This window comes from Oncorhynchus mykiss, chromosome 13, assembly GCF_013265735.2.
Source record: "Oncorhynchus mykiss isolate Arlee chromosome 13, USDA_OmykA_1.1, whole genome shotgun sequence".
NCBI lineage: Eukaryota > Metazoa > Chordata > Actinopteri > Salmoniformes > Salmonidae > Oncorhynchus > Oncorhynchus mykiss.
This window is the reverse complement of record NC_048577.1, coordinates 65,430,428-65,440,168: the sequence shown is the minus strand read 5'-3', so window position 1 is coordinate 65,440,168 and position 9,741 is coordinate 65,430,428. Positions and strand designations below refer to the sequence as shown.

Below are 9,741 nucleotides of genomic sequence, written 5' to 3'. Positions count from 1 at the left end.
GATCCAGATGCTCAGACTGTGTGTGTGTGTGTCACTGTCTGCTCACACTGATCCAGATACTCAGACTGTGTGTGTGTGTGTCACTGTCTGCTCGTACTGATCCAGATACTCAGACTGTGTGTGTGTGTGTCACTGTCTGCTCACACTGATCCAGATACTCAGACTGTGTGTGTGTGTGTCACTGTCTGCTCGTACTGATCCAGATACTCAGACTGTGTGTGTGTGTGTCACTGTCTGCTCACACTGATCCAGATACTCAGACTGTGTGTGTGTGTGTCACTGTCTGCTCGTACTGATCCAGATACTCAGACTGTGTGTGTGTGTGTCACTGTCTGCTCGTACTGATCCAGATACTCAGACTGTGTGTGTGTGTGTGTCACTGTCTGCTCACACTGATCCAGATACTCAGACTGTGTGTGTGTGTGTCACTGTCTGCTCGTACTGATCCAGATACTCAGACTGTGTGTGTGTGTGTCACTGTCTGCTCGTACTGATCCAGATACTCAGACTGTGTGTGTGTGTGTCACTGTCTGCTCACACTGATCCAGATACTCAGACTGTGTGTGTGTGTGTCACTGTCTGCTCACACTGATCCAGATACTCAGACTGTGTGTGTCCCTGTCTGCTCATACTGATCCAGATACTCAGGCTGTGTGTGTCCCTGTCTGCTCATACTGATCCAGATACTCAGACTGTGTGTGTCCCTGTCTACTCATACTGATCCAGATACTCAGACTGTGTGTGTCCCTGTCTCCTCATTCTGATCCAGATACTCAGACTGTGTGTGTCCCTGTCTGCTCATACTGATCCAGATACTCAGACTGTGTGTGTCCCTGTCTGCTCATACTGATCCAGATTCTCAGACTGTGTGTGTGTGTCACTGTCTGCTCACACTGATCCAGATACTCAGACTGTGTGTGTGTGTCACTGTCTACTCATGCTGATCCAGATACTCAGACTGTGTGTGTCACTGTCTGCTCATACTGATCCAGATACTCAGACTGTGTGTGTCACTGTCTGCTCATACTGATCCAGATACTCAGACTGTGTGTGTCACTGTCTTCTCATACTGATCCAGATACTCAGACTGTGTGCGTCACTGTCTACTCATACTGATCCAGATACTCAGACTGTGTGTGTCACTGTCTGCTCATACTGATCCAGATACTCAGACTGTGTGTGTCACTGTCTACTCATACTGATCCAGATACTCAGACTGTGTGTGTCACTGTCTGCTCACACTGATCCAGATACTCAGACTGTGTGTGTCACTGTCTGCTCACACTGATCCAGATACTCAGACTGTGTGTGTCACTGTCTACTCGTACTGATCCAGATACTCAGACTGTGTGTGTCACTGTCTGCTCACACTGATCCAGATACTCAGACTGTGTGTGTCACTGTCTGCTCGTACTGATCCAGATACTCAGACTGTGTGTGTGTGTGTCACTGTCTACTCACACTGATCCAGATACTCAGACTGTGTGTGTGTGTGTCACTGTCTGCTCACACTGATCCAGATACTCAGACTGTGTGTGTCACTGTCTACTCGTACTGATCCAGATACTCAGACTGTGTGTGTGATTCAACTGATCAACCTCTTTGATCTACTCCACTACTGCCCCCCCTGATTCAACTGATCAACCTCTTTGATCTACTCCACTACAGCCCCCTGATTCAACTGATCAACCTCTTTGATCAACTCCACTACAGCCCCCTGATTCAACTGATCAACCTCTTTGATCTACTCCACTACAGCCCCCTGATTCAACTGATCAACCTCTTTGATCTACTCCACTACAGCCCCCTGATTCAACTGATCAACCTCTTTGATCAACTCCACTACAGCCCCCTGATTCAACTGATCAACCTCTTTGATCAACTCCACTACAGCCCCCCCCCTGATTAAACTGATCAACCTCTTTGATCTACTCCACTACAGCCCCCCCTGATTCAACTGATCAACCTCTTTGATCTACTCCACTACAGCCCCCCCCTGATTCAACTGATCAACCTCTTTGATCAACTCCACTACAGCCCCCTGATTCAACTGATCAACCTCTTTGATCTACTCCACTACAGCCCCCTGATTCAACTGATCAACCTCTTTGATCAACTCCACTACAGCCCCCTGATTCAACTGATCAACCTCTTTGATCAACTCCACTACAGCCCCCCCCTGATTCAACTGATCAACCTCTTTGATCTACTCCACTACAGCCCCCTGATTCAACTGATCAACCTCTTTGATCTACTCCACTACAGCCCCCCCCTGATTCAACTGATCAACCTCTTTGATCTACTCCACTACAGCCCCCCCCTGATTCAACTGATCAACCTCTTTGATCTACTCCACTACAGCCCCCTCCTGATTCAACTGATCAACCTCTTTGATCAACTCCACTACAGCCCCCTGATTCAACTGATCAACCTCTTTGATCTACTCCACTACAGCCCCCTGATTCAACTGATCAACCTCTTTGATCAACTCCACTACAGCCCCCTGATTCAACTGATCAACCTCTTTGATCAACTCCACTACAGCCCCCCCCTGATTCAACTGATCAACCTCTTTGATCTACTCCACTACAGCCCCCTGATTCAACTGATCAACCTCTTTGATCAACTCCACTACAGCCCCCTGATTCAACTGATCAACCTCTTTGATCATCTCCACTACAGCCCCCCCCTGATTCAACTGATCAACCTCTTTGATCTACTCCACTACAGCCCCCCCCCTGATTCAACTGATCAACCTCTTTTATCTACTCCACTACAGCCCCCCCCCTGATTCAACTGATCAACCTCTTTGATCTACTCCACTACAGCCCCCCCCTGATTCAACTGATCAACCTCTTTGATCAACTCCACTACAGCCCCCTGATTCAACTGATCAACCTCTTTGATCTACTCCACTACAGCCCCCTGATTCAACTGATCAACCTCTTTGATCAACTCCACTACAGCCCCCTGATTCAACTGATCAACCTCTTTGATCAACTCCACTACAGCCCCCCCCTGATTCAACTGATCAACCTCTTTGATCTACTCCACTACAGCCCCCCCCTGATTCAACTGATCAACCTCTTTGATTTATTCCACTACTGCCCCCCCCTGATTCAACTGATCAAACTCTTTGATCAACTCCACTACAGCCCCCCCTGATTCAACTGATCAACCTCTTTGATCAACTCCACTACAGCCCCCCCCGATTCAACTGATCAACCTCTTTGATCTACTCCACTACTGCCCCCCTGATTCAACTGATCAACCTCTTTGATCAACTCCACTACTGCCCCCTGATTCAACTGATCAACCTCTTTGATTTATTCCACTACAGCCCCCTGATTCAACTGATCAACCTCTTTGATTTATTCCACTACAGCCCCCTGATTCAACTGATCAACCTCTTTGATCTACTCCACTACAGCCCCCTGATTCAACTGATCAACCTCTTTGATTTATTCCACTACAGCCCCCTGATTCAACTGATCAACCTCTTTGATTTCCTCCACTACAGCCCCCCCCCCCCCCCCTGATTCAACTGATCAACCTCTTTGATTTATTCCACTACAGCCCCCTGATTCAACTGATCAACCTCTTTGATTTATTCCACTACAGCCCCCTGATTCAACTGATCAACCTCTTTGATCTACTCCACTACTGCCACCTGATTCAACTGATCAACCTCTTTGATCTACTCCACTACTGCCCCCTGATTCAACTGATCAACCTCTTTGATCTACTCCACTACAGCCCCCCCTGATTCAACTGATCAACCTCTTTGATCAACTCCACTACAGCCCCCTGATTCAACTGATCAACCTCTTTGATCTACTCCACTACAGCCCCCCCTGATTCAACTGATCAACCTCTTTGATCTACTCCACTACTGCCCCCTGATTCAACTGATCAACCTCTTTGATTTATTCCACTACAGCCCCCCCTGATTCAACTGATCAACCTCTTTGATCTACTCCACTACTGCCCCCTGATTCAACTGATCAACTAATCCCTTAGCCTTTGAGGAGCTGAGTCAGGTGTCAGCTTGACATCCAATTAACTGACAGACACACTAGTGTCATGGGTCACCCCACAGGACATGACATCATCCTTACCTGACAGACACACTGGGGTCATGGGTCACCCCACAAGACATGACATCATCCTTACCTGACAGACACACTGGGGTCATGGGTCACCCCACAGGACATGACATCATCCTTACCTGACAGACACACTGGGGTCATGGGTCACCCCACAAGACATGACAGCCTTGGTCCCCTTGATGACACTCTGGTCTGCAGGTGGCTTGGTGATACGGGTCCGTGCTGACAACATAGAGAGACTTCAGGTTACTGGCTGTTTAACAGACTTCAGGTTACTGGCTGTTTAACAGGTGGTTGACAGACTTCAGGTTACTGGCTGTTTAACAGGTGGTTGACAGAGACTTCAGGTTACTGGCTGTTTAACAGACTTCAGGTTACTGGCTGTTTAACAGGTAGTTGACAGAGACTTCAGGTTACTGGCTGTTTAACAGACTTCAGGTTACTGGCTGTTTAACAGACTTCAGGTTACTGGCTGTTTAACAGACTTCAGGTTACTGACTGTTTAACAGGTGGTTGACAGACTTCAGGTTACTGGCTGTTTAACAGGTAGTTGACAGAGACTTCAGGTTACTGTCTGTTTAACAGGTAGTTGACAGAGACTTCAGGTTACTGGCTGTGTAACAGGTGGTTGACAGACTTCAGGTTACTGGCTGTGTAACAGGTAGTTGACAGAGACTTCAGGTTACTGGCTGTGTAACAGGTGGTTGACAGAGACTTCAGGTTACTGGCTGTTTAACAGATTTCAGGTTACTGGCTGTTTAACAGGTAGTTGACAGAGACTTCAGGTTACTGGCTGTTTAACAGACTTCAGGTTACTGGCTGTGTAACAGGTGGTTGACAGAGACTTCAGGTTACTGGCTGTTTAACAGGTAGTTGACAGAGACTTCAGGTTACTGGCTGTTTAACAGGTAGTTGACAGAGACTTCAGGTTACTGACTGTTTAACAGGTAGTTGACAGAGACTTCAGGTTACTGGCTGTTTAACAGGTAGTTGACAGAGACTTCAGGTTACTGGCTGTTTAACAGGTGGTTGACAGACTTCAGGTTACTGGCTGTTTAACAGGTGGTTGACAGACTTCAGGTTACTGGCTGTTTAACAGATAGTTGACAGAGACTACAGGTTACTGTCTGTTTAACAGGTAGTTGACAGAGACTTCAGGTTACTGGCTGTGTAACAGGTGGTTGACAGACTTCAGGTTACTGGCTGTGTAACAGGTGGTTGACAGACTTCAGGTTACTGGCTGTGTAACAGGTGGTTGACAGAGACTTCAGGTTACTGGCTGTGTAACAGGTAGTTGACAGAGACTTCAGGTTACTGGCTGTGTAACAGGTGGTTGACAGAGACTTCAGGTTACTGGCTGTGTAACAGGTGGTTGACAGACTTCAGGTTACTGGCTGTGTAACAGGTGGTTGACAGAGACTTCAGGTTACTGGCTGTGTAACAGGTAGTTGACAGAGACTTCAGGTTACTGACTGTGTAACAGGTGGTTGACAGAGACTTCAGGTTACTGGCTGTTTAACAGATTTCAGGTTACTGGCTGTTTAACAGGTAGTTGACAGAGACTTCAGGTTACTGGCTGTTTAACAGACTTCAGGTTACTGGCTGTGTAACAGGTGGTTGACAGAGACTTCAGGTTACTGGCTGTTTAACAGGTAGTTGACAGAGACTTCAGGTTACTGGCTGTGTAACAGGTGGTTGACAGAGACTTCAGGTTACTGGCTGTTTAACAGGTGGTTGACAGAGACTTCAGGTTACTGGCTGTTTAACAGACTTCATGTTATTGGCTGTTTAACAGGTGGTTGACAGACTTCAGGTTACTGGCAGTTTAACAGGTGGTTGACAGACTTCAGGTTACTGGCTGTTTAACAGACTTCAGGTTACTGGCTGTTTAACAGACTTCAGGTTACTGGCTGTTTAACAGACTTCAGGTTACTGGCTGTTTAACAGGTGGTTGACAGAGACTTCAGGTTATTGGCTGTTTAACAGACTTCAGGTTACTGGCTGTTTAACAGACTTCAGGTTACTGGCTGTGTAACAGGTGGTTGACAGAGACTTCAGGTTACTGGCTGTTTAACAGGTAGTTGACAGAGACTTCAGCTTACTGGCTGTTTAACAGGTAGTTGACAGAGACTTCAGGTTACTGACTGTTTAACAGGTGGTTGACAGAGACTTCAGGTTACTGGCTGTGTAACAGGTGGTTGACAGACTTCAGGTTACTGGCTGTGTAACAGGTGGTTGACAGAGACTTCAGGTTACTGGCTGTGTAACAGGTAGTTGACAGAGACTTCAGGTTACTGGCTGTGTAACAGGTGGTTGACAGAGACTTCAGGTTACTGGCTGTGTAACAGGTGGTTGACAGACTTCAGGTTACTGGCTGTGTAACAGGTGGTTGACAGAGACTTCAGGTCACTGGCTGTTTAACAGCTGGTTGACAGAGACTTCAGGTTACTGGCTGTTTAACAGACTTCAGGTTACTGGCTGTTTAACAGGTAGTTGACAGAGACTTCAGGTTACTGGTTGTTTAACAGGTGGTTGACAGAGACTTCAGGTTACTGGCTGTTTAACAGACTTCAGGTTACTGGCTGTTTAACAGACTTCAGGTTACTGGCTGTGTAACAGGTGGTTGACAGAGACTTCAGGTTACTGGCTGTGTAACAGGTGGTTGACAGAGACTTCAGGTTACTGGCTGTGTAACAGGTGGTTGACAGAGACTTCAGGTTACTGGCTCTGTAACAGGTGGTTGACAGAGACTTCAGGTTACTGGCTGTTTAACAGACTTCAGGTTACTGGCTGTTTAACAGACTTCAGGTTACTGGCTGTTTAACAGACTTCAGGTTACTGGCTGTTTAACAGGTGGTTGACAGATACTTCAGGTTATTGGTTGTTTAACAGACTTCAGGTTACTGGCTGTTTAACAGACTTCAGGTTACTGGCTGTTTAACAGGTGGTTGACTGAGACTTCAGGTTATTGGCTGTGTAACAGGTGGTTGACAGAGACTTCAGGTTACTGGCTGTTTAACAGGTAGTTGACAGAGACTTCAGGTTACTGACTGTTTAACAGGTGGTTGACAGAGACTTTAGGTTACTGGCTGTTTAACAGGTGGTTGACAGACTTCAGGTTACTGGCTGTGTAACAGGTGGTTGACAGACTTCAGGTTACTGACTGTGTAACAGGTAGTTGACAGAGACTTCAGGTTACTGGCTGTGTAACAGGTGGTTGACAGAGACTTCAGGTTACTGTCTGTTTAACAGGTAGTTGACAGAGACTTCAGGTTACTGGCTGTGTAACAGGTGGTTGACAGACTTCAGGTTACTGGCTGTGTAACAGGTGGTTGACAGAGACTTCAGGTTACTGGCTGTTTAACAGGTGGTTGACAGAGACTTCAGGTTACTGGCTGTGTAACAGGTGGTTGACAGAGACTTCAGGTTACTGGCTGTTTAACAGACTTCAGGTTACTGGCTGTGTAACAGGTGGTTGACAGAGACTTCAGGTTACTGGCTGTGTAACAGGTGGTTGACAGAGACTTCAGGTTACTGGCTGTTTAACAGACTTCAGGTTACTGGCTGTTTAACAGACTTCAGGTTACTGGCTGTTTAACAGACTTCAGGTTACTGGCTGTTTAACAGGTGGTTGACAGATACTTCAGGTTATTGGCTGTTTAACAGACTTCAGGTTACTGGCTGTTTAACAGACTTCAGGTTACTGGCTGTTTAACAGGTGGTTGACAGAGACTTCAGGTTATTGGCTGTGTAACAGGTGGTTGACAGAGACTTCAGGTTACTGGCTGTTTAACGGGTAGTTGACAGAGACTTCAGGTTACTGGCTGTTTAACAGGTAGTTGACAGAGACTTCAGGTTACTGACTGTTTAACAGGTGGTTGACAGAGACTTTAGGTTACTGGCTGTTTAACAGGTGGTTGACAGACTTCAGGTTACTGGCTGTGTAACAGGTGGTTGACAGACTTCAGGTTACTGGCTGTGTAACAGGTGGTTGACAGAGACTTCAGGTTACTGGCTGTGTAACAGGTAGTTGACAGAGACTTCAGGTTACTGGCTGTGTAACAGGTGGTTGACAGAGACTTCAGGTTACTGTCTGTTTAACAGGTAGTTGACAGAGACTTCAGGTTACTGGCTGTGTAACAGGTGGTTGACAGACTTCAGGTTACTGGCTGTGTAACAGGTGGTTGACAGAGACTTCAGGTTACTGGCTGTGTAACAGGTAGTTGACAGAGACTTCAGGTTATTGGCTGTTTAACAGGTGGTTGACAGAGACTTCAGGTTACTGGCTGTTTAACAGACTTCAGGTTACTGGCTGTTTAACAGACTTCAGGTTACTGGCTGTGTAACAGGTGGTTGACAGAGACTTCAGGTTACTGGCTGTTTAACAGACTTCAGGTTACTGGCTGTGTAACAGGTGGTTGACAGAGACTTCAGGTTACTGGCTGTGTAACAGGTGTTTGACAGAGACTTCAGGTTACTGGCTGTGTAACAGGTGGTTGACAGAGACTTCAGGTTACTGGCTGTTTAACAGGTAGTTGACAGAGACTTCAGGTTACTGGCTGTGTAACAGGTGGTTGACAGAGACTTCAGGTTACTGGCTGTGTAACAGGTGGTTGACAGATACTTCAGGTTACTGGCTGTGTAACAGGTGGTTGACAGAGACTTCAGGTTACTGGCTGTGTAACAGGTGGTTGACAGAGACTTCAGGTTACTGGCTGTGTAACAGGTGGTTGACAGAGACTTCAGGTTACTGGCTCTGTAACAGGTGGTTGACAGAGACTTCAGGTTACTGGCTGTTTAACAGACTTCAGGTTACTGGCTGTTTAACAGACTTCAGGTTACTGGCTGTTTAACAGACTTCAGGTTACTGGCTGTTTAACAGGTGGTTGACAGATACTTCAGGTTATTGGCTGTTTAACAGACTTCAGGTTACTGGCTGTTTAACAGACTTCAGGTTACTGGCTGTTTAACAGGTGGTTGACAGAGACTTCAGGTTATTGGCTGTGTAACAGGTGGTTGACAGAGACTTCAGGTTACTGGCTTTTTAACGGGTAGTTGACAGAGACTTCAGGTTACTGGCTGTTTAACAGGTAGTTGACAGAGACTTCAGGTTACTGACTGTTTAACAGGTGGTTGACAGAGACTTTAGGTTACTGGCTGTTTAACAGGTGGTTGACAGACTTCAGGTTACTGGCTGTGTAACAGGTGGTTGACAGACTTCAGGTTACTGACTGTGTAACAGGTGGTTGACAGAGACTTCAGGTTACTGGCTGTGTAACAGGTAGTTGACAGAGACTTCAGGTTACTGGCTGTGTAACAGGTGGTTGACAGAGACTTCAGGTTACTGTCTGTTTAACAGGTAGTTGACAGAGACTTCAGGTTACTGGCTGTGTAACAGGTGGTTGACAGACTTCAGGTTACTGGCTGTGTAACAGGTGGTTGACAGAGACTTCAGGTTACTGGCTGTTTAACAGGTGGTTGACAGAGACTTCAGGTTACTGGCTGTGTAACAGGTGGTTGACAGAGACTTCAGGTTACTGGCTGTTTAACAGACTTCAGGTTACTGGCTGTGTAACAGGTGGTTGACAGAGACTTCAGGTTACTGGCTGTGTAACAGGTGGTTGACAGAGAC

General features: G+C 46.6%; 1 protein-coding gene across 1 annotated transcript in view; it reads right to left on the bottom strand.

Annotated features, from left to right (window-relative positions):
- The window catches only part of LOC118938100 (protein sidekick-2-like), a gene marked incomplete at its 5' end in the record, with an annotated part of 64,139 nt that overhangs the window by 1,208 nt on the left and 53,190 nt on the right, over nt 1–9,741 (bottom strand). Inside the window, one exon of the mRNA XM_036939783.1 lies at nt 4,229–4,331. Coding sequence (XP_036795678.1) covers nt 4,229–4,331 — 103 coding nt within the window. The remainder of the gene's footprint in view (nt 1–4,228; nt 4,332–9,741) is intronic.